General features: G+C 40.7%; 2 protein-coding genes across 3 annotated transcripts in view; one reads left to right on the top strand and one right to left on the bottom strand.

The window, feature by feature from the left end:
• The first annotated feature begins 4,896 nt into the window (after positions 1 to 4,896).
• Positions 4,897 to 9,777, top strand: MED18 (mediator complex subunit 18). Its single transcript, XM_042825961.1, has 2 exons — positions 4,897 to 4,993; positions 5,202 to 9,777. The coding sequence occupies exons 1-2, from the start codon at positions 4,921 to 4,923 to the stop codon at positions 5,753 to 5,755; spliced, it is 627 nt and encodes a 208-aa protein (XP_042681895.1). The 5' UTR covers positions 4,897 to 4,920; the 3' UTR covers positions 5,756 to 9,777.
• A 3,572-nt stretch (positions 9,778 to 13,349) lies between these two features.
• The window catches only part of CERT1 (ceramide transporter 1), a 71,566-nt gene continuing 59,044 nt past the window's right edge, over positions 13,350 to 25,871 (bottom strand). Inside the window, exons 11-18 of one of the 2 annotated variants that reach the window (XM_042825824.1) lie at positions 25,624 to 25,701; positions 22,405 to 22,500; positions 21,741 to 21,873; positions 20,531 to 20,601; positions 18,312 to 18,440; positions 17,449 to 17,578; positions 16,121 to 16,257; positions 13,350 to 15,552 (exon numbers count right to left, since the gene is read on the bottom strand). In XM_042825824.1, coding sequence (XP_042681758.1) covers positions 16,130 to 16,257; positions 17,449 to 17,578; positions 18,312 to 18,440; positions 20,531 to 20,601; positions 21,741 to 21,873; positions 22,405 to 22,500; positions 25,624 to 25,701 — 765 coding nt within the window. In that variant the 3' untranslated portion in view covers positions 13,350 to 15,552; positions 16,121 to 16,129. The remainder of the gene's footprint in view (positions 15,553 to 16,120; positions 16,258 to 17,448; positions 17,579 to 18,311; positions 18,441 to 20,530; positions 20,602 to 21,740; positions 21,874 to 22,404; positions 22,501 to 25,623; positions 25,702 to 25,871) is intronic. The other variant, XM_042825825.1, reaches the window with a different exon arrangement.

Here is a 25,871-nt window from a genome sequence, read left to right on the forward strand (position 1 = left end):
AAGCAGAATAAACCCACCCATGATTCCAGAAGAAACAGAGAGCTACTTCTCCATCTGGACTACCACATGTCTGTGGGGCCAGATGAGATTCATCCAAGAGTGCTGAGGGAACTGGCAAAGGCGACAGCCAAGACACTTTCCATCACCTGTCAGCGCTCCTGTCAACTGGAGAGGTTTCAGAGGACTGGAAGGTCATAAGGAGGAACTGGAGAACCATAGGCTGTCCTCCTGCCCTCAAGTGCCAGGGAAGGTTATGGAGCAGATGTGTACCCAGACTTCAGCAGAGCCTTTGACACTGTCTCCCACTGTACTGTGAAGAAGCTGGCAGCCTGTGGCATGGACAGGTACATTCTTGGCTGGGTAAGGAACTGGCTGGAAGGCCAGGCCCAGAGGGCGGTGGTTAAATCCCAGAGCATGGAGTTCAATCCAGCTGGTGACTGGTCATGCGTGGTGTTCCCCAGGGGCCGGTGCTGGGGTCTGTGCTCTCCAGTATCTTTATTAATGACCTGGATGAGGGCATTGCACTCTCAGTAAGTTTGCAGATGACACCAAGTTGGGCAGGAAGTGTGGATCTGCCTGGAGGTGGAAGGCCCTACAGAGGGATCTGGACAGGCTGGATCGCTGGGCTGAAGCCAATGGGATGAGGTTCAACAAGGCCAAAGGCCGGGTCCTGCACTTCAGCTGCAACAACCCCAGGTCGGCTTCTTCTCTTGTGTAACTGGTGATAGGACTAGAGGGAAGGGCTTCAAATTGTGCCAGGGGAGATTCAGGTTGGACGTTAGGAAATACTACTTCTCTTAAAGAGTGGTCAGGGTGTCTCGCTCCAATTTATAGGAGGGAGAGGAGGTTCTTTTATTATCTATATACCCGGCGTGAGATTAAGAAGCAACGGTTCAAATGTTGGTCCGACCAGTTTATTACAAGTCTTAATCAGGGAAATGGGGAAGGGGAGGACGGACACTATTATGAATTAGGGTAATGGGGAAGGGAAGGAGGGCGATAGAAAAGATAGGAAAGAAGAGGCAAGGAGTCTTTATAGGCAGCAAGAGGGACATAGTCACCACCATGGATCCAGCGAGGTTCGTAGTTCAGTCTTTGATCTTCAGTAGCGGTGGGTCGTCAGGCGGAGTTGTTCTGTTGACAACGACGACGAAGCACGATGAGAGAGAGACGACCATGGTGATGATGGCCCCTTTTCAATAGTTTCAGAGTGGTCGAGTCAGCTGTCTTTGGAGTGAGAGCTCAAATCCACAGTGGTTGAGTCAGCTCTCCTTTGAGTGGCAGCTTCTGGCTCTGGGATCTCAGCAGAAACTCCTTTGTTCCCATCTTCCGGGCCTTGCCAGCAGATAAGAGGGAGCAGGGATGCCCATCTGCATCCTGATTTTCACAGAACATGATGGTATCATTCCCCAATTTTCCCCACACCTAGCTGGAGCTGTTTTGTCACAGGCCAGATCTTGTGCCAGTAAAACACTTCTGAGCACTCTCATCCGCGCTTCTATAGAGCAAGGAGCTCTGGAGGAAGGGGCTTTCAAATGTTATCGATTGTCACACAGTTAGCACCCATTAGTTGCCTCCTCAACAAATCAATCAGAGTCTTATCACAAGAAATACCTCAGGAAGCAAGCTTTGAGCCAAAAAACAAAGAAGGATTCTCACACAGGGCTGCCCAGGGAGATGGTGGAGTCACTGACCCCGGAGATGTTCAAGGAATGTTTAGATACTATGTTGGGGGATATGGTTTAGTGAGAAATACTGGTGATTGGTGGATGGTTAGACTGGGTGTTGTAGGTCTTCTTCAACCTCGATAATTCTGTGATTCTGTGAAGAGTAAAAAAACCATCTGAATACCACATCAGTAACTGTTGAATAATAGAAGCTCTACAAAGAAATTCTTGTGTTCATTCACGTGTTAGCTTTTAGTCAATATCCCAGTAGACATCCTGGAAACGATAATTTGGAGCTGCAATCAGATGTGTGTCTTAAACATCAGGCTATACAGCTGCGCTGTCCCTGAGGAAGGGAGATCACTATCTTTTACTGTGCATTTCCTTGAAAAGATTGAAAGGCCAGATATGATTTATTTATATATATTTCTACTTTTCCTCTGGATGCTTTTTCAGTCTCTTCAGTGCTACAGTTTTCATGCCAGAATCAGAGATTATTATTTCATAGTTGGTAGAAAGTTAAGGGAAGAACAGGAAGTGCAGTATTTCAGCACTACTGCAAAATTGGTGTAGCCCCACTGTTTCAGTACAGGGAGCCCTGCTTGTTTTGAGTCTTTGGTGAAACGAATCCATCTGCCCTGGAATCAAGTTCTCAGAACTGCAGCAAACTAAATGCTATATTATTACTATGCTTTATGAAATTTTTTAAGACCTTAGCAAAGAAAAATTGTAAAAGCTCTGGCACTGCCCCCTAGCTTACTTTACCCTTTTGCTTTGGTTTATCTCCTTCTGCGGCCTGACTCTTTTGCTCCTGCTACACCCCAGTCCTGTCTCTGCTGTTTGACATGCAAGCTTCAGAGTTGTCCACTTTGATTTATCTTCAGCCAGCTGAAGAAGTTAGCAGTGAGGAGTCCTTTGCCTATTCTTACTGACAGGACAAGCAACTTCTGCTCATGCGATGAAGGGGCACAGACCATATGCATACCTAACACAGCTACCAAAAACCTGTAGCAGTTATTTCCCTGGTTACTGAATGCACACGTGTCAGCAAGAACCTCAGCATGAGATGCTCAGCAGACACACCAGCTTACAAGAGTGAACAAGGCCATGAACCAGCTTGCTTCTCATAGAAGAGCTCAAGCAGATCCAGCAGTTTGGATAGTTTTCACTATCCAGTTTCAGGCGTGAACCCTGCTCTAATGCAAATACATCCGAGAACAGCTGTGGCAGATGGCTCAAGGTGGAATGAGAACTCTTAACTAATTGTATCATTCTTGTCTGCCCGTTCTGGGACATAGCTTCCTACTTTAAAGCATCTCTTTTTTCTGCCTCATTTTGCTTATGGCAGACTGCACTTCATAAAGATACCTGCTGATAAGATCTGGACTTTGTGTGGTGCCCTCACTACTGTAAAAGCTTCTTGGCTTCACAGATGTTCTGGCCTGCAGATGACATTTTTATTTCAGGCAGACCCATCTTGCTTGTACTGCAATTACATCCATCCAGTGATGTTCCTAGTGCTGACAGATCTGGATCTTGTCCTCCTGCCTAGAGATTGCTGCTGCTTGCACTGCCTTATACCATCCCCTAGGAAGAGGCCTGCCTCTGAAGCTGTACCTCTACAGTGCTCTAGGGACTCTGCAGTATATATATATGTATGTATATGTATATATATGTATATATACAACATAAAATGTCCTAGTGTCCCACTTTCCCCACTGCTTTATATTCATCCAGCTTCATAATCTACCCAGGGAGACACTGAGGACTTTAGCTCTGGGTTCCTACTTTGGCTATCTGGAAAAATGTGCTGGGTTGGCTTATGCTGGCAGCTAAGCTCCTTGCCCAGCTGCTTGCACACCTTACCCTGCAGGACTGAGAGAACTGGAAGTGCAAAGGGGAGAAAAGTTGCTTCCCACTTTCACTGTAACAAAATGCCAGTCTGCAAGAGCAAACAGAAGCCAGTCAATTAGCAAAATGTATGTTGCAGAATACACAGCTGTCGTTCCACATCCTCAGAAAAGAGGTCATCAGGCACACTGAGAGGCAGTCCTCCTGCTGACAGAGAGCTGTTTAAAACAGCACTGACAACCATACTTTAAGCTTAAAAAGAGTGGGGAATGTCTACTTCTACCCTTCTTTCCCCAGCTCTGGTTTCTCAGCCAATCTTAGCTCATACCTCACAGCTAATCAAGCCTGCCTTCTATACACTGCACTGGTATATTACCAAGGAAGAAGAACCTTTAAAAAAAATGGTATTGAGAATAAGCCGAGAGCTAGTGTAAAAATATAGCAGTCCAGCTTATTTCCTTTCTTTCAGATCTGAGAGGTAGCAGAGCTCTATCTTGCTTGCCGTGAGCTGGCCAAGTTCAGGGATACTGAAAGGGCTAAATTCAGTTCAACTTTCGTGGCTACTGGTTCTAAGAGGATTTGTCATTAGCAGGCAGGCCTACGAGCCACGTGGCAACATTGCTGCTAAGAGAGTTTCTGACTAAGCAGAACTGCGCTTTTTCAGGAACCATCTCAGGGCTCCCAGGTGAAATGGTTTCTAGTCTAGCCTAGTTTCTAGTCTAAAGGGCTTGACTCTCACTGAAGAAGTGTTCTGACAGCAACTTCTTTGATGTTTGATAAAACACCCTAAAATGGTACTCTAAAATCCATGGGGAACAGTCACTTGTCTGCAAAACAACACCACAACATCCCTGATGCAAAATCACATAACGAGCAACCCTAGTGTTGAGATTCTGTCAGCGACTTCTAACATCCAAATTGCGCATTCAAAGCATTTTGTAAATTATCTGTTATACAACTGAATTTTAACTGCTGCGCTCCAATTCGTGGAGTCGGAGGCCTTTTGCAATATAAATTCACTGCCAGCAGCAGACAGCAGCGCACGCTCGGTCTGACAGCAGCTGTAAAGGATGAAGGTGATGAAGCAGGCATTCAGACCAGAGCCTGATTGAGATGCACGGGAGAAAATGCACGTTTCAGTAACAAGGAAGAACAAACATTCACACTCAGTTTATAACCCGCCTCCGCTTTCCCACAGCGCGGAGCGGCCTGGCGACAGCTCCTGGGCAGGCAGGCGGGGAGGCAGGGGCTCGCTTCCGCGGTAGCAGCCCAGCCCCCCCGGCTCGGCGGCTCGGCATTTAGGGGCCGCGCCGCCGGACCGCAGGGTGGCGCCCGCTGTCTCCTCCGGGCCGCGCCGCTCTATCCGCCGCCATTTTTTGCCGCCGCCGCCGCCGCCGCCAAGATGGAGGCGCCTCCCGTTACCATGATGCCCGTTACGGGCGGCACCATCAACATGATGGAGTACCTGCTGCAAGGTATGGCGCGACGCCGGCACCGAGCGGCTCACGGCCGTGCCCGAGAGGCTCCCGACGGGCACCGGGGCCGTGCGCGGGGCTCGGCCGCAGCGCGGGGTCGAGGCGGGCGCACGGCCGGCGCGGCGCGGGTGCGGGCGCGGGCGGCGGAAGGGCCTCCGCGGGGAGGGGGCGAAGGGAGCAGCGGCTGAGCCGTGTCCGTCCGCCACAGGAAGCGTTTTGGACCAGAGCCTAGAGAGCCTGCTACACCGCCTGCGCGGGCTGTGCGACAACATGGAGCCGGAGACCTTCCTGGACCACGAGATGGTGTTCCTGCTGAAGGGGCAGCAGGCCAGCCCCTTCGTGCTGCGGGCGCGGCGCTCCATGGACAAGAGCGGCATGCCCTGGCACCTGCGATACCTGGGGCAGCCGGAAATCGGAGACAAAAACCGGCACGCGCTGGTGCGCAACTGCGTGGACATCGCGACTTCGGATAATCTGACGGACTTCCTGGTGGAGATGGGCTTCCGCATGGATCACGAGTTCGTGGCCAAGGGGCACGTGTTCCGCAAGGGGATCATGAAGATCGTGGTGTACAAGATCTTCCGCATCTTGATGCCTGGCAACACGGATAGCATCGAGCCTCTCTCCCTGTCCTACCTTGTTGAGCTTAACGTTGTCGCTCCGGCGGGACAGGACGTGGTTTCTGATGATATGAGGAACTTTGCGGAGCAGCTGAAGCCCTTAGTGCATCTGGAAAAAATTGACCCTAAAAGACTAATGTGATGAAAAGCTGGGCAGCTTGAGCAGTGCTGTTGCAGATAGTCCAGTAGGAACTAACCTTTGTTCAAATCACCCTGTGTATCTTTAGGTGTAGTAAGGGTGTGCAGTCAGGATGTCCGTGTTTGAAAGCCCTGGCATGATTAAGTAGAATCATAGAATTATGGAGTCTTTGAAGATGGAGCGCCTTGAAAAACACGTGCAGTTAACTGGCTTGACTAGCATAGCCTTGCTGTAGCTAGGTGAGTGATTGGACTCCAGTGCACGCAGAGCTTTTGTTCATGGACTCCACTGTGTCCTCTCCCCTGCTGGAGCAGTAAGTGATAGCAAGGTGCAACACTTAAAAATACTGACCTTATGGTGTTGGGCTGGGAGGGGTTAGAGGCTTTGATTTATTGGTTTTGTTTTGTTTGGTAATTAGCCAGCATTTAGTATGTGGTTGTGCACATAGGTGCACGCTTAAGAGCAGAGTGTGTGTAATTTTTGATAAAAGTTTTTGTTGGAAATATGAGGACCACTCCCTTGTCTGAGATTCACCCCGACTAAGGGGAAGAAAATGAAATGTTATGGTATGCAATGGTGGCCAGTGTATAAATTGTACAGGTAAGAGTGGCCAGAAATGGGGGGCCTTGAAAGGGAAAGATAAAATCCTTTTTGAACTATTTAAATGTGAGTTTGGAAATAAGATTTTTAACTCATGAATTTTTGTATATGCCAGGATGCATTTGTTATAAAATGATTATTATACTATATAGAAATATAAGTTGGTGGAAATGAATTTGAGGGCTTTAGTGATATCATCTGAATGTGGGAAGAGCAAAAATAAAAAAAATGTTGCTCTGCTTGTGATATTGGAAAAAAGAATGTATTAAGTGACACGAATAATAAGAAGAAATGCAGTTGCTAATGGCTGGTTCCACAGAGGAGATAAATGATGATTGTGCTGGTTGGTGGGAAGGAACTAAGGGAAAGTTAAGCCGTGAGGTCAGAAAGACTTGTGGTCTTTTCTATGTCGGGGCTGCTACAATAGCCAGCAGCCAGAGGATCCTGTGAGACAAACGGGGCCTGAAGAATTGCCTGAGTGCAGGTTCCCTTGTCTGCCTCCAGTGTGATAAATCAGAAGTCTGTCAGTTACAGAAATCCCCAAGAGAAGAAAGCAAGAAAAAACAGGTGGCTGAAATTCCATCTAAAATCATGGTTGCTGTAATTCCTCCTGTTTCTTTGGTGACAAAAGCATGGGAGAGCCATGTCTGACAAGCTGGTAAAAGCAGAATTGAAGTCAGGAGCTAAAACAGTAAGATGGAAAAAATATCCTATGAAACTGGAGGCCCATATTGGGCTACAACATGTATGGGCTATTCCAGGAATGCCAGTCTGAATGTAATAATCCCGTTCTGCCTGTTAAAGACCAAGATCTTAAGTGTATTGATTAGTTCTAGATTTGAGAGCTGTCAGTCAAATACTTACCAATATGCATCCTGGAGTGTCTAAGCACTACACTTTGCTGACCCATATAGCTGATTCTAATGTTGGCAGTTTTAGATTTGAAAGACCTGAAAGATATTCTCCTAGAAAATCCAGACTGGAAGCTGTTCATGAATGGAAGCAGCTCTGTAGTTGGCTGAGAATGAAAAGCTCTGGTATGCAATTATAACCTGGTAAGAAACAGAATTAAGACTGTTGCCAGCCAGTATGCAGGCTCAGAAAGTTGAGCTAATCACTCTGACTCGGACATTAAAACTGTCAAATGCAAAGTGAGTTAACATTTGTCCTGAAATATGTCTCTGGAGTAATACATACTGTGTAGTGATTTGGAAATAAACAGAATTACTATGATCTCAAGGAAATCCTATCAAATATAGCACAGAAATTATGAGATTGCTTGACACAGCTAGTTAGAAATCTAAGAGAAGCAGCAGTAATTGCAAGGCATGCCAGACTGAACAGACTGATGTTATTGAAGGGGACGGAGAGTAGATGAAGCCGTCAAGAAAACAGAGTTGTGAGTAAGTGTAGGAACCATGCTTGCTGAGAAGTTCTTGAATACTAGGACTCCTATTCATATGAAAAGCAGGGTAAGTTAGCTCCTGGAATTAAACAGTTAAGGGTAGGAGTACTATGTGGGTGGAAGCTGTAGTTAAGAAGCTATACAGTTATTGATTGCTAAAAGTATGCTCCACATGTGCAGGACTTGTCTTAAAAATAATGCTAAAATTCAGAGACCGAGGAGAGGTACTTGGCCACTTGGACAATATTGGCAATGAAACTGAAATTGGAATATTTTTTCCTGAATGATCTGAGTGTAATGGATATAAATAATTATTGCTATTGGTTGACACCTTTTCATGGCATGAGGCATGCCTGAGCTGAACCAAGAAAGCAAGAGAAGTAGTTAGCATTTCAGTAAAGGAAATAATTCCAAGATCTGGATTTCCAAGAGTCTTGTCAGATAGAGTACCTAATTGTAGAGCAAAAATAACTCAAGGAATATCTAGGTTCCTGAAAATGAAAAGGGACTTCACTTTGGGGGTGACTGGAACGGGCTGCCCAGAGAGGCTGTGGAATCTTCTTCTCTGGAGATACTCAGAACCCACCGGGACTCCTTCCTGTGTGATGTGCTGTAGGGAGCCTGCTTTAGCAGGGGGATGATCTCCAGAGGTCCCTTACAAACACTGCAGTTCTGTGATACTCTCATTTCTTTAAACCGGGAGACCAAGTGTATTTTCAAACTTGGCAAGAAAAACCTTTGAGAAGTGGAAAGGACAAATACTGCAGTAACAGGGATTAACTCTTGGGTTCATTACACCAGGACAAAGGCAGATCCAGCAGGAGGAGTGAAGAGCTGAAGTTGATTGCCTGAAGCTGAAAATGAAACAGAATACTCAGATGTAAGTGCAGTTCATGGACCTACCCACTTAGGATTGGAATTTTCTCAGAGAATATTACTCTTGCTTTTGTACATCTGATTTCACTTGTTCTGTAATCTTTTGCTTGTCTGTGTCACTCTATCAAGGGAACTAGGTGGGAGTGATGCTCCTCAGTTGCCTTCGGATGGTAAAGAAAACTGAGGCAAGTGCATCAGAACCAGGAAACAAATGGAATTGGGATGTGTTTCATAAAATAATCCAAAACACAGTTCTGATTGCTGGGTTTGTGCTCATCTTCCAGATCACACTGAGCAGGCAGCTTCATTAGCTGTGGTACCCATCCCACCTAATGTATCTTGGAGACACTTATCAGTTGGGAGGTTTTTTACAGTTAATAAAGAAAATTCATCCATTACAAAAAGAGTCTCAGGCAGGAATGATGGCCCTTTAAAATAGAGTGGCCTTAAAGATGTTTGCATCAAAAGGAGGGACTTTTACACTGCTTAACGCTAACTGTTGCTTGTATGTCGACCAAAGTGGTAAAATTTCTGCAGATATGGAAGGAATTTCAGAAGCAGACAAAAATATGGCATGAGGTTCAGAAAGACAGTACTTTTTTGGAGCAACAATCCAATGGCAGTCGATGGAATGGCACTTCCATCGACCCAGCCTGATGCATTAGTTTCACAAAATCAAGGTCAAATATCCCACTATTTCTGTGTTTTTGTTGCTCTCTTTTTTAATGTTTTATTAAAAATGGTATGTTTAAAAATATTTGTTAGTTATATACATTATGTACTTTCTTTGCAATTCTTTTTCACTCAATGCAACCCAAAATTTTGGACAAACATGAAGTAACCTTTATACAAGTTTTTGGATGTGTATCTTTTATCACAGAATGTATTTATATACATAAAAATATGTGTAAAAAGTGTAGCTTTGTAGGAGACTCCCTAGCACCCAAACTTGCGCAGCTTTGCAGTAAATCAGTATCTCGTCTCTGCATGTGAGGTTGGCCTAAATAACACTGGGTGACAAATATGCCTTTCAGACGACAATCTTGTCAGGAGTCTTGAGGAGGTTGTTGTTCTAAAATGCCTTTTGAAGGCAAATGAAAACATGGGGGAGGGGAATAAAGGACAACATACTGGTGTTTTGCTACTTGCAGTTCCTGAGTATTTTTTTCCTCATTAATTTGTGTGTGTGAGTGAAAGTAGACTCTTCTTCGAAAGTAATCCCATCCAAAATCTCACTTAAAAAAAGGCATTGGTGTTTTTCACCACCTCATGGGAGAAATATTCCATGGAAAGCATAGTGCCCAACAGTCCATCAATTGTTACTCACGTTCATCCTCATCTGTACCCACACCTTTATGGTGTTTTGTGTTAAAGCTTTCCTGTGCACTACCTTTTTCTTCTAATACTTCAAGTTAAGTGTGCACTGGCAGCCTGGAAGGCCAACTGTGTTCTGGGCTGCATTAAAAAAGGGGTGGCCAGCAGACAGAGGGAGGTGATTGTCCCCTTCTGCTCAGCTCCTGTGAGCCCCATCTGCAGCACTGCGTCCAGTTGCTGTAAGGGTTCAGATACCACACCCATAAAACGCTTCAGGAAGAAACTATTCAGGTTAACAAATTAAGTTTTCAACACTGGAACTTGGTCAAGATAAAACTCAACTGGATTAGTGCTCGAGTGCACACTCTACCATAAATGCAGCATGGGCAAAACAGTATTTTAACACTGATAAAGAACACCATTATGCTGATCTCGCAGCGACTTTCAAACAGGATGCGAACATTAAGATGACCTGTGTGACTTCACTAAATAATTAGACTCAAAGTACTTTGTGGAGCATACAGCCATACCTACAGTTCATCTGCTCAAACTCTCACATGACTGATGCTCATCGGTCAGCACACAACCCTGGGGTTTTGAGTTCCTTGTTGTCACCCAGCACAACTTTCCAGCTGCAGAGGAGTTAATTCCAGGGCTCTGCCCATGCCAGGAAGCTGAACTTGCTGGGTTGCTTTATGACTCAGTTACAATCCCATCCCTCACGGTGAAATTCTTCAGAACTGTCATTATGCCCTATTAGTCTAATTAGGAATCACTTGCCAAGAACCACGTTGGGATGGAACCATCATGGGAGCGTCTGTCCCATCACACAGAAATTTAGAAAGAAAGTAAGTAGAAAACAAGTCCTGAGCTTTACATGCTTTTCAGAAGATAAACTTATTTGTAAGTAAACATGAAGATGAGTAAGTAAGCAACAGGTGTGTAGCCACTTCCCATTGCACCTGAAAGGAACTCAGACAAAATTTGGAAGGTGAATCAGCAGGTGGAGGGACAAATCAAATATGAAGACTTGCTGTATGCGATTGTTCTACTGAGTTGCAATGCTTTTATTGGCTCAGAACAGCAACAGAATCAGGGAGTCAAGGCTCAAAAAAAGCTTTAAAAACAAGGAGTATGGCAGGAGAATCTACTTCAGACTCCAGCATGCAGTTGCTTCCAAGCATTTCCAAGTCTTCTCAGCTCCTTTACTTCTCATCTCTGAAAATGAAATAAGGGACTCAAAACAACCTTTATAAACCATCACATTATAATTTTTTTTTTTTTTTTTTAAGTGGGAAAAGAGTTGTTAATGTTATGGTGATAGGAAAATCTCACATGGAAATGCAGGCAAAGCACCTCAAACAAAAGTAGAATCAAAAGGTCCAAATCAAAGAGATGTTCTTATGTTCTAGACAACATAGTTGGACCGTGCAATAGTTGGACCTATTTCTTTGTCCTCCTCAAAAGTTCATTTTAAGAGAATTAGTTTAAACTTAAAATTGCAGCAATTCATCTAGGCTTCCTTATCCTGACACTTGAGAGGCAGGTGTGCAGAAAAATAACCTTGCTGCATCAGTGGTTACAGCTTAAGAAAAATGTACACTATCAGGCACATAATGGTCTGAAGTGCATCCCTTACTGTTTATCTACTGAAACATAGTTTTCTCCGTGTATGAAGCTTTTTACTGCTGAAGAGTAAAGACAACAGCAATGCCATGAGTCACACATACGGGTAAATTGTGTGGCATAAGTAATTATTAACACCCAGGGCCAAATTATATTGTAGCTGTTCAGATGGCTACAAAAAGAGCTCAGCCTCCCCTTACTAGAAAGCGTGTGTTTTTTAATTACAAATCAAGAAGGCTTTTTTTTCTTTTCTTTTTTTTTTCTAGAAGGGAAGAGCAGGGTGGCACGGAGCGATTTCTTTTTAGCCAGATGAAATAGCTGCACTTGAAGGCAGGGCTTGCAGCAGGACTCGCTGCATTTGTTGCATTATATTACCGAGGGCCTGATGCAACTCAGCTTAAGGTAACTTTTCTTTTTTTGTGCAAATGATGCCATTCTATTACCTCACGCTCTTCCTCTCATCTTGCTTGCCTGTAAGGTTCCCACAACTTAAATGATTTCTGCATAAGCAGCAGAAATCCCCGCATAACCAACAAAGGAGGGACTGTTACTGACCCATTAGGAAGCAGTTATTCCTGCTATTAAGAAAGCCTGCTCTGCACCACCTCTTCTCAGTTCTCAGCAATTCTTCGTATTTTAGAAGTACAAATTGGTTGTATTTCTGGCATTCCTCAGCCCTGGATCTCCATTCTCCCCACACACGCTTTCCTGATGTTGTTTCTGTACAAATGAACACAGAAGCTTAAATACAACTTTGGAAGTCCTCTATATTAAAACTATACTGTACAGGAGTATCGTCTAACATGCTTCTGATATGCTAGTACAGAATGAGATTTTTCACACATCAACAGCTCATGTGGCATTCCAGTTTTCACTTCAGCAACCTCAGTAACACAAGCAAGCTGCTTTCTGTTAAATGTTTTACATTGCTACACTGTAGTACGGCATACAACTTCATATGTAATCCAAAGGTTGGTTACAGCGTAAAATATTTAAGTAAGTTTCCTTTAAAGCACTGAAAGTTAGAAATAACTACAAACCAGGGGTTTTCTTCATAATTTTTAATACTTTTCACTTTAAATACTGGTTTTAAATTTGTGATTGTAACATAGAAGAGCCAACTTTTAATTTTTAAAACTTATCATTAGGATCATAAAGCTATTATATAACAGTTACACTCTACACACTCAAGGTACTCAAAAATATGATTCATGTTCTGAGTCTGTAGATGAACAGTGGCAATTCAAATACAGCGTTATCTGTACAACGTGACAAAAATACAGGTGGACAATCTGATTAGTTTAAAGAGAATCTGCACAACTTCAGATAAGCCAGCTCAGCCCAACTAAATAAAGGTAATTTCCCCTCAGCTCCTAAAATGCACCGTACTTCTCACACCTAAGTTGCTCACAGTAAGTTGTTCAGTTTCCCAGACAGGCTAACAATGACTATTGCTCATCCTCGCTCCCATGAGAAGTTCTGTCAAGCTATTTCCTTAGACTGCCATATCCCCAGCCCTTCACGTGGGCTCAAGTTACAGAGACATCTATCCCAGAGCAAAGGGCTTCTGCGATTCTGCAAAGAAAATCATAGCAGTATTCTACAGATCCATTAACAGGATGAAAAGAACAGAGTGCTCCTAATTGTGGCAGTGTCTGGATAAGGGGTTCAGCTCTGGAGAAATTTTATAAAACCATAACAGGAAGATCCCTTCTGGAAGAAAGGCTCTGATGGCCACTTGCACACAGGCAATCCAACAGGCCTAAAGAAAGCTGCTTTTTTTTTTTTTTTTTTTTGAGGTCTTTTAATCCTATGTCTCAATCTTGCAACTCCTCCCACAATTTTAGGAAGCCTCTTTCAACACTGATTGGGCAGGGCTAACTGCAGTGAAGTACCAGTGCCTTTATCTAAAAGTAAAGTGTATTCTTTACAAAGAGTATCTGTAGTGTGATTTTATTTACAGAATAGATCACAAAAGTACATCACATTTAGTGCAAATGCAACTAATGATAAAAGATTTATATACTGCTTTGTAAACTTTCCATTCCTTTGTAAAATAAAGCTATCCAATTAAATTAAGAAACAGTTACTCACCTGTGTTTAACAACTACTATCAGAAATGGCAAATAAGGAATTACACTCTTTTGGACATTTTTTTTTTCTCTTTTGAAGTTCCCATCAGCAGCTATGGTGAATGAATCATTGTTTGTTGATTGTAAAAAGATGAAGTACAGTTGAGGTATAAGAATTATTTTTTAACATTACTATATAAAATGCTCACTGGTGATATAGTAAACATGTATAAATTTTTGTCTCGTTTGCCTTACTAGCATTACCATATAGGCACTTTTCTACGTATTCAAATTAACAGAATAGTTCTGTAATAAGGCATATTCCATGCACACTTTCAGAGAAAGGCAAATAAAAAAGGTACAGTTATGGAGCATGAAATCCGCGTGCATGTGTAATCACGTGCTATGTGTGGTTTTATCTCAACAGAGAAAATGAACAGGTAAAAGAACATGTTTTTTTTCTAACACTGTGAATATCCCCTTTATCATTCACCAGATCTTTATTAAGTTACTCTCTTATATAGTTATTTTCAGGCACCTACTATACTCTATCAAATACAACTTTCTCCTTTCTTTTGAGAAAAATAGATATCTGAAACTCTTTTTTCTTGAGATATACAGGTCAGTGAAACACCCAGCAGAGCCTCTGCATATTTTCCAGCTACAGGACGTGGATTAAATAACTCAAAGTGAGTACCAGTCTGTGAGAGTTGTCTCCCAATGAGCATCCCCAGAATCTAAGGCAGGCAAGTATCTGACATTTAAATTTTCACAGCAACTAAAGGGAACTTTCCAAGAAGATCAATGCATTGTCATAGTTCTGACAGGTTTTTGATCAAGTGGCAGGTATCAATGCGACTAGTTTTCTACATGAACCTCACAGCATGGCTTTATTAAGATGAGGAAAACACATGCAGGATTTGAAAGTAATGTACTCATCCTCATTCTAGATCAGGAATGTTGTCCTATGTAGTCCAAATTACTTCAATAAATATTACAGTGTACCTTCTCAAAGCCTCAGAAAAGCCCTCTAGAGATCACGCAGGAAAGCAGACCACATCTAGCACGGACAGATGACTTTTAGCTTTCAGACAGTCTCTTGCCCTTCCATATAGACTCTTTCCAGAAATTTCTGGGTCATGTTTAATAACAAAAATTCTGTAGCACATTACATAACTAAAAAATACAATAGAAATATAAAGATATCTGGAAAAAAATAAAGCTTTTCACACTCTTACTCCTTCAGAAATAAAGATCTTCATAAGAGTAAGACAATAGAAAAGGCAAAGTCATAAGGATATTGACAGCCCTCAGTTATTAACTGACATTTTATGTAACAAGATGATTCATTATAGAAACCAGCAGCAATGAACTATGATTATACAAAGCAAAACAAGACCTGCCAGTAAGTCACTAGGCTTTACTGAACTCCTCCCTTCATCCTTCCTCAAAACACCACCGATTTTTGTGCATATAAAGCACATACAGTATGCTATATGTGCATTTGTCTTTTGTGCTTTTTAGACATGCACAAAAACTATGCTGTTATCTGAGGAAGGCTGACAGTGAAATTCTGCAAGTTGCTTAAAATTACAGCAGCAACCCACGTTGGTGATTCAAAGTTGTACGTTCTTCCTCTTCTAAAGTAAGCAAATAAAAATAGAGCCATATACATGTTATCAATACATGTATTTATAATTACACACTGATTCAGCAAGAGAAGTTAGCAGGAGAGAGAGCTAGTGTTAAATATTCAACCTCACGGTGTTGCAACACTTCTTCACTTCAGTATACAAAGCCTAGAATTTGGGCTGTAAGAAGACTGTAGATCCTTCGTTCCAGCATGGAGTGCTCTATGTATGGTCACTTCTCCAACGTGGAATGCTCACCCAGTCTTGTTCTGATCACTGGAGACAAGCAAAGATAAAATACACCAATGTATAAACACTAATGAGAAAACCAGAAATTGTTAAACTCCACAAACTACATTACTGCTATGCTCACATTGGAACTATTGGTTCATTGGTTCATGACATGTTTTTGACACATCAGGTTCACCTCACTACCAACTCTAACAACACACAATTAAATATGTGAATCAGATTTTACAGGACTGCCTTTCAACAGAAGGATCAGATGACTTCAAGTCCGACATAACAAATAGAATTTAACAGTAGATGAGGCCTGTGTTGTGCACAGAACTCACTTTCAGACCTTGCTCTAAACTAGAGCTCTCAAATAGTGCTGTGTGGTTGGAATTCGATGGCTTACAGTCTGCACACAAAGGACAATTAAGCAAAGCCTTACTTTGTACAAAGGCTTATGACAGATTATGTGATTGGCAAATATTGTGGACATATTAATACTAAATGTTGTATTCATGCTAACTATGATGAAACATTTCTAGATTGCGTACTTCAGTTTGGCCTTAAACATTTACAACAATGAATTAAGAAATTAAAAATGAGTCTGTACCTGCTAATACTAGAATAAAATAGATTTTCCAGCTGTTTTCTCTTGCACATATGATGTAAAACGCTTCAGGAATTTGGGATATTCTCGTTTTGCCACTGCCCGTAACACGGATGCTGGTGCCCACCCTCCTGGGTTGACTAGGAGAAGACAGGAAGAAAGACACTGAAATACACAAAATCCTCGAAAAGCTGCATATAAGAATGTAAGTTTGTATTCCTGCAACTTTTTCCAAAGAAACAACAAGGAATAATCAGAACTTTTTTAGGCCAGTATGTGCTGTAGTGTTTCCAGCTCTTAACGTTCATGTTCAGTTCATGTCTATGGTGCCTTTATTTAGAAAATAATAAAATAAGGTGTGAATCTTTAAGTACTGCCTAAATGGAAGGTAATATTCTTCAAAAAAAAAAAAAAAATTTTAAAAAGGGAATAATCAAATTCTTATTTCAAAGAAAACAGGTACCAGTCTTTCCAGTTACTGCTGAATTTGTCTGTAGAATTGCTAGATGATCAATGTCTTAGAAATGATTTTTGAAGGACTTTAAAATGTGCTTCAATTTTGCTGCACAAGTTGGCACTTACCATACAATGAGAGTTCAGCATTTGTCATGGAAGTATTTACAAGTAATTAGGAAACTTCTGAATAGGAAAAAAAACACCTTCCCCCAGAGGTTAGTATTATATCACATGATTTGTACAGGATTTACTACAAGCTGTATCAGTCCTACATTGCAAATATTTACTGAACTCATTTTGCAGACTTTTTTAGTAAGTCATATAATAGATGGTTAAGAATAATGAGCAGGTGAGCTGCTCTTGAAGTGCTTTGTAGCTGCAGGAGATGATCTAACAGGTATGTGGGTCCAGTACTGTAAAATACTGCTAAATACTGGGTACAATAACAATACAGTTTGGCTTTGATAAATTTACAATCTACACAAGGGACTTCATCAGTTAAAAAACAAAAAAAAAATATGTAACTCAATTATACATCTTGCAAACATCCTCATTAAAAATGTACTTGTATCTTCATAAATACCAAGATTTTTAGCCTGACAAGATGAATGAGGGGAAAAAAAATGACAGCAAAACACAAATTAAAAAAAATTATTGAAACTAAAAGCCAAACCATCCAAGCTACAGATATTGTCCTGCAGATGACCTCCCCTTCCATGACTGCTACATCTTTTTGAACACAAAGATCACAAACACTGTCCTATGTTTAACAGAAAGCTGCATTGACTTTTTTCTTGCTAGCACTCAGTTCACCAGAATTAGCATACACCTCAAATGTCACACAAAAAAAATACATAGAAAAGATAAAGACTTACCATTAGCTACATAAGTAATCTTGCATAGAATATTATCTCTGCTTATTTCTTTGTTCCCCTCTGGTGGGCTTACTAATGTCTGACATATCATAGCAATATTTATTTTGGCACGGACACAGCGATTGTTCAGCTGCCAGAGAAAAATGAAGAAACATTTGTAAGCCTCCAAGTTGCCTTATTTCTTCCTATTTGATTGCTAACATTTTCTTTCACTATAAAGCTTAAGACAAAGCCTGTTTTTTGAGGAATGTGCATTCTAGCACTACAGTGATGTACCATGAATGCAAACAAAAGAAAAGGTACGTATGGAATAAGGAAAGTATTGAACTGAAACACCTAAATCTCACATTGGTTTGCTTAATGGATACTAGACATAAGGTATTTCAATGATTTTAACAAATTACTAAGAAAGTATTAAACGGCTGATACCTCTACAGACATCAGCAACTTTTCCCTTTTAAGCAGGCAGTGGCATAGACACAAGCAGAGAAAGATTCCAAAGACAACAATTATTGCTAGTATCTGCAGAACGATGCACACTGCAAATTTAATAGATTCCATATCTAAACTACACAAGCTCATATCCACATTGCCACTCTTTAAAATGTTTTCACATACATATTTTATTTTCATTTTTCTGCAACACTTTGTTGAGATAAGGCAAAAAAAGCTTTTGTCTTCCAACACACAGGTCAATGTATCACCTCATTTAAAAAAAAACAATGTATTTTGCATACCCTCAACTCTCAGCCTAGTTTACACTTGTACTGCACTACCATCACCACATAACAGAACAATTGTGTCCAAAAATGGAATAGGAAAATTCTTAAAGCAGTATTAGATAGAGCAAAAGCAAAACTTACAGGAGCGCTGTCATGTTCCACAGAAAAATTGCACACAATCCATGTTTCAGGATCATTTTCACTGAATGCTGGTATCTTTCTGATGGCAGACAGATACAGCACATCTCTTTGAGAAGCTGGCCACACTCTCTGCAGAGAAATATCCCATCATAAGCTTTTCAAAACGTTACAAATTAAATACTTTTTATACTTAATAGGTCAAAACAATTAAGGCTAACAAAGTCAGACATGTTATCTAAGTAAAAAAAAGTTTAGTCCAGTACGCTTTAATATCTTTATTGATGACACAGGCAGTGGGATCAACTGCACTCTCAGCAAGTTCAAAGATGATACTAAGCTGGGTGGTGTAGACAGAAGGAAAGGATGCCATCCAAAGGGATCTGGCCCAAGCTTGAGAAATGGCCCATACGAACCTCCTAGGATTCAACAAGATCAAGTGTAAGGTGCTGCACTTGAATCAGGGCAATCCCAAACATGGATACAGTCTGGGTGATGTGGGTAGAGAGCAGCCCTGAGGAGGAGGGCTTGGAAGTGATGGTGGATGAAAAGCTCAAAATAAGCTGGCAACGTGCACCTGCAGTACAGAAAGCCAAATATACCCTGGGCTACACCAAAAGAGGGATGGCCAGCATGGCAAGGGAGGTGGCTGTCCCCTCTGCTCTGCCCTTGTGAAGCCCCACCTGTAATACTACATTCAGCTCTGGGGCTCTCAGCACAAGAAACGTGTATCCCTGCTCATGGCAGGGGTTGTGGAACTAGATTGTCTTTAAAGTCCTTTCAAACACAAATGATTCCATGCTTCTATTTTAGTAATTTCATGCAGTTTTCAAAACTGAAACAGAAAATATAGCTATTGTACAGATGCGTATCAGGTGCACTTCATTAAAAAAGCATTAAGGCAACAGTTTAAGGCCCTTGAAAGGTAGGAAAACAATCTGCCATGATTTGCTTGTAAGCTACAAGCAGAGCCAGTGGCTAAGTATAAATACAGGCAACTGAAGTCTGCAGATGCATCTAGGCCTCCATAAACATGAAGAGCTAGAGAAAAAGAAGCAAACATTGTATCTAGCATTTTTAAGAGCTACTTAAGCAAGACAGATGTGGTAAACTAACAGTTTCCAACAGAGAATTCCACAAGCACCCAGTAAAAATACAAAAGAAGAAACTATGCAGAAGCTATTTTTCCTGACATTCAATAGAAGCAAAAATGTTGTTTTTACTGTAACACTATAGTTTACACAACAGAAAATTGAAGACTTCTTGTGATGGCATTTTGAATATAATACCATCACTAATAAAATTATCTAAGTAACTGTCTAATTGTTCAAGTGACCCAGCGTACCAGTACTTGTCATCATGCAAGATTTAAGTTTACATAGGTGGACAGTGACAGGACAAGAGGGAGCAGTTTTAAACCAAGACATGGGAGGTTTAGGTTAGATATTAGGAGGAAGTTTTCCACACAGAGGGTGGTGGTGCACTGGAACAGGTTGCCCAAGGAGGTTGTGGATGCCCCATCCCTGGAGGCATTCAAGGCCAGGCTGGATGTGGCTCTGGTGGTTGGTGACCCTGCACACAGCAGGGGGGTTGAAACCAGATGATCACTGTGGTCCTTTTCAAACCAGGCCATTCTACGATATGATTCTATGATTAATATGTACTACTAGTTATAAATTTTCTTTTTGAACCTTTTAATTTACAATTATTGAATAACGATTCAAATAAAACACTTAGTGAAGTTGCACCAAAACTGTCTGGGGGAGAAAAAGAAGCATAGCCAAGTCACAGAACCACATATTACACCAGCAACTGCACCATGTCTTACTGCAAATGCTTATGTGAAATATTCATAGTTAACAACAGCTTGCATTACTGCAAACAGACAAATGTTGAAGTGGTTTGAGTTTCTTGCTTGTAGTCAGTGTTGACTTACTGCTTCAGTTTGCTTTAGATAACCACTGCCTTGTTGGAAGTGATATTATAGATAATATTGAACAGCTCTCATTTCTTATTACATACTGCAGCAGACACATTCACAACCAATAATGCCATCTAGCCAAGCTCAAAAAGTTGATGAAGTTGCAGTTTCACAGAGAGCTTGATCTCAGCTAGTTTGCTTTTTGAGCAAAACTTTTGTTTGTTGAGCCACTGAAGTATTTCAAAACAAGCTGGAGTACTGTTTTCGTAGTGTGAGTATACAGGTGAAGTGCAATTCTTACCTTGTGTGTCTGGTAAATGATGATTGCGTTATCAGCTAAATTTTCCACAACATGGAAATTTTCAATGGTTGCTACAAAAACAGAAGAAAAAAATCAGTAAAATAGCACAGATACTAGGTCAATGTTATGAACAATATGCTTGCTGATACACTGATTCAGACTTGCATCTGAGTCCATAGGGTCTGATGGGATTAATTCCATGGTACTGAAAGAGCTGCCTGGTATCACCGTGAGACTTCTCTCAAATATTTTTCAGTGGACTTAGGAATCTGGAGAGGTACAAACTGACTGGAAACTGGCAACAGTTGTGCCGATTTTAAAAAAAAAGATAGTAAGGAAGACTCTGGTAATTTTAGAGGCCTGTGAGTCCCACTTCAGTGCCTGGTAAAATCACTGAAAAGATTACTCTGGGAGTTGCTGAAAAACGACTTGAAAATGCTTGAAAGATTACAGTTACGAGTGGTACCCAACAAGGATTCACAAGGGGAAAATCCTTTTAAATAAAATTCATCTCCTTTTATGATGAGGTCACTTATCTAGCTGACAAACAGAAGCCAAAAGATGTGGTCTTTTGGATTTCAGCAAAAGCTTTTGGTACTGTTTCTCACAGGACCCTTCTGGGTAACTGTCCAGCATATGGCTAGACATAAGTACATAAAAACACTGGGTGAGCAACTGGCTGATGGGTCAAGTAAATACTTTACATCAGGCTGGTGGTCAATCACGAGTGGGTTTTTCAGGGAGGCACTTTAGGGCCAGTTTTCTTTAACAAAAAGCTGAACACAGGACTTAAATTCATATTAAGTAAGCTTGCACATGATAATAAAATAGGAGGAGCTGTCATCTTCCTTGAGCACAGAAAGGCAAAAAAACATTAACAAATTGAAGGGCTGGGCAACCACCCTTTATAAAGTTTAACAAGTTTAACAAGTACCAGATTCTGCATTTGGAATGGGGCCACCTTGGATATACATACAGACTGGGGGACAAGAGGCAGGAGGGTAGAGTTCTGGAACAGGCTCCACAAGGCACTGGTCACAACACCAAGCCAGCCAGAGCTCAAGGACAATACTTGCAGAAATAGGGTTGAATTTTGAGTGCTCCTGCATGGAGCAAGGAGCTAGACTCAATGATCCCTGTGGGTTCCTTCCAAACTGGGAAATTCTATGATCACTAATAACCAAGTAAGATACAAGAACAGATTCCTTACTTTCCCAGTCATTACGAACGTCCACGTTCCAGAAGTAGTGGCAAACTTCATGTCCTGTTACCCCTTTAACAGCATGTGTTGCCTTCAAAGGATCCAAAACTATTCCATTTTCTTCCACCTCTCTTCTGTACACCTATGATCGAATACAAAGAATGAGATGTAGGACAGAAATTGTCAAAATTGAAATATGAAACAATTTACACATGAGCAACAGCTTTTAAAAAGCTGCAATACTAATGCATGAATAATTTGCCAAGACAGTTTTCTCTGGTCACTTCTAATGCAGATATTTTTAAATGACATTTCACATTATGGTAACATTATTTTGAGAATCTCTACCATAAAAAGAACAAAGCTACATTATCACTATGTATAAGGATCCACACAAGCACAGTAAAATAGCTGACAGCAGCTTGCTACCATATAACATCCTCATATTTTGAATCTATGCCATTTTAATACCAAGTTTTTAGCGGGAGAGAAGGAAGCAATCCATAAAGTTATTCCAGGTGTTACACAGGATGCTGCAGCCCTAACAAACTCTAGTTCTAGCTCAAACAATACTACTGTCAGAAGTTCTAATGGCATAACTTACTGAGTGATAGTATTCAAAGAGAACAAGCATATCTGTCTGACAGCAGTTAAGCATAAACCAGATGTTTACCTTCATTTCTCCTTCTTCAACCACTAGCTGCCAATTGGCATCTCCTCCTACATCTTGTAAGGAATAAGTCATATGGTTTTGTACCATCTCTTCCACCTTTAAAGCAGAAAAATATACACATTTAAAAATTTTTTCATCCTCTTGGACAGGCAGTTGTACACTACTGGAAGCCACATGTCAATACGTCAATCCTGTGCAGTGCTGAACTGGGACAACAGAGTTCTCCATCCAAGCTGAAGATACTGTATTTAAGATACAGATACTTCGGGGCTTCAAAAATAAAAGCCAAAACAATGATTCAAAGTATAACTTAATTCTTTGTGAGTACTTCCCATTCTTCCATTGCATGCCTGAAATGTCAAAACTCCCTACTTCTACCTGAAAACTGTTTCAGTTCAGCAAAATTATTTCAGGTATCTCTAAGCAGAATTACAGTGCCTAGTGACTCTTGTAGGACAGCAGCCAATAAAGAACGCTTAAAAAGCTTAAAAAGCTGAACAAAGGTGTAGGGGTGGGGATGATGAGAGCAGGACGGAAGTGTTGTGGTTTGACACCAGCAAACCCAACACAGGAACACAGATCTGCTGTGACTCTCAGTTACCAGCAAAACATGCCTGCTCTGCTCCACCAGAACCTTTGCACAATTACAAATTAGGAAAAAGACAGAACTGCTTACATTAAAAAAAATTAGATGATGCAGAGACTCATGTATTAAAAAACATTCATTTAAAACTAGACAGTTGTGTGCTTTCCTGAAAGTTCAGGTATTTGATATATTTTAATCCAGCTGTGGGAACACCTCGTTTGTTAAAAATTCTGCTTAATGCATATGGCAGTGGGTGACAGAACAGGAAATGCCTTTTTATTTGCATTATTATTTTCAGTTTGCAGCTTCATTCTACAATGCTTTTTCTTTCCCTGTCCTATGAGAAAATACTACCCTTCCAAATAACAATAGAAGCAAAAATACAGTATACACTGCTGAGTACGTTTACAAATATTGTTAACAATCTACTAAGCTTCACCTAAACAGGAGGTGACCACTAAAATCTGTCACAGCAAGCAATACCACCTGACTGACACTGTTAACGTGAATTACTATGGTTTTTTTGTTTTTGTATTTTTTAAACAGAAAAGCACTACACCTAACCATTACTTCACTGACCAACAGAGTAGTTTAAGAATAAAACTGAAGCATCAGCAGTAGTTTTTGCACTGCTTACAAGACTATTTTATAAACGCACCAGGCTTCATAACACATGAAACAACTACAGTAATCAGTGAAAAAGTAGAAAAGCAAAATGAAAGAATACTTCATCTTTTCCTTATGTGCTCTGGAACAGACATACTATATTTATTTTTAATTTAAAGCAGTAATTTTATTTGTACGGTGCACTTTTTAGAAAATCTGCATAAGATCAGAGAAACGGGTCTTTCCAAAAATCAAGTGTCCAGAGAGGGAATGGAGACCAATTTTATGTCAATAAAGCCAAGGGCAGGTTGTCAAGAGAAGATGGCATGCAGCTCTTCTCTTCATTGTCTTTCACCTGTTTGCTCACTAGCAGTGAAATTCCAGAGAAGATGAACTGATTTGTTAGTCTGGTAGAACTTTGTTCCAGGGAAAAAATACTGAGGTAATTAATGGTGGGGAAGATTTTTGTAAACTAGCAAGATCATCCTTTCAGCAGTGAGCTAGTTAACTTAATGTCACATCCTAAAATACTAGATGATAACTTCTGCTTAGTAAAATCCATGCAGCAGCCACAAATGCAAATCCATCTGGCTATCATTTTTAATTTGTGTTATTTTGATACAGACCTTGTCAATTTCAGATTTGTTTTTAAATGATTTATTTTTCCACCATATTAGATCTCTGCTACAGAAGTTTACCATATGGATGCACAACTGTTATTGCTGGTATAAAAAACAAAAATGTCCTATTAAACTGTCTATTTCAACTGAAAAGTTTTACTTTTCCAAGTCTCTCTCCCAACCCACCTGTGGGGAGTGAATGAATAGCTGTGAGGCACTGAACTGCCTGACGGGTTAAACAACAACCACCATAATTTTTGGCACATCAATGGCCTGAAGGTTGAAATAACAGATCAGACCAGAGTATCTCAAAACCAATTTATTATAAGCATTGCTGTGCATGTTCTCAGAGTTCTGTTGTGTAGAGCCTTACTTGCTGTCTACGCTCCCTCTTTTGCCATTGATCACACTTGGGTCTGGGTTAATGTTATCAATATTATTTTGCAATACTGTGTCACAATGGCTTATGGCATAATAAACTTAGTGCTTGAAAAGCTTGCAGTACTTTCTGCAGGTGGCATGATTCTGGGCTTTGTTAAACAAAAGAAAATCCATTCCTTCTGTTAAAAAAAAACAGCTTCTTTGCAATATTAAACAATGATTAAAAAAGATGAAGTAACATATTCTAGAAGGAATTTTCGCTCTGGTTCACAGTAAGATAAAGGCTCGCAGTAGAAGAAAACTACCAGCATGAATCTCATGTTTGAACATCATTTTTTTGAGACTAGAGACCAAAACATGATGTCACTTAGTTAACCCAACTTTAAACTATGTCCCCTTCAGACCAAGCACCTGAAGTAATTTTGTACATTACTGGTGTATATATCACTTTACATTTACATATTCAGGAACTCAGTTACTTTCTGAAGAATCAATGAATATATTTAAAGCTTTCATTACAAAACCATTCATATCCACAACCTTACTAGCAACATATTTTATAACATTTCAGTAATAAATCTAGTTGTAGAGCTCAAAAACAGTGAATATTAAAGATCAGTATTATCATCTTAACGTCACTATAAGTGACAAGTGTTAAAAAAAATTACGTCTTTATTTTAAAAAGAAGAAAATTTGAAGCAAAGACCATCTCCATCCCACACAAAACAGGTGTTATTCTAATGTCACAAAAATCAGAAATGCAGAAAGTTCAAGTTGTATGCATTTTTATTAAAGCTATCGAAATCAATCCAACAGTTTCACAAGGGTTGGGCCTCTGCAGGAGTGATATGCATGCAATCAGAATGTAAAAAGACAACCATTTAGTCTACTAATAGAGAACTCCTTTGTTTGTCTCAATGTACTAGTTTAAAGCAAGCAGTGATTCATGTAACAAAAATGCAGGTTCTAGAGAAGATGAAATATAGCAAAGATATGTAACCCCCACTCTACACATAAATACGGTACCTGGGCGCTGAATCTGTGAACATCATCAGAGGCACTGACTAGATCAATGGAAGACATGGAGGAAGAGCGACTATAGGGCTACCAGAGACAGACAAAGAAAAAACCAAGTAATCAGAACAAAGGCACAACAGAGCATTCAGTACCAACTTGCAAGCACAAGATAATGAAGAAAAAGAAAACAAAAGCACCATAAGCAGCAAGCACAGCAGCAAATGCTGATTTCATGCACCTATTATGTATTATGCTCC

Source organism: Centrocercus urophasianus, unplaced genomic scaffold, assembly GCF_019232065.1.
Source record: "Centrocercus urophasianus isolate 14NV4802_14NV808 unplaced genomic scaffold, USGS_Curo_1.0 seq_25, whole genome shotgun sequence".
NCBI lineage: Eukaryota > Metazoa > Chordata > Aves > Galliformes > Phasianidae > Centrocercus > Centrocercus urophasianus.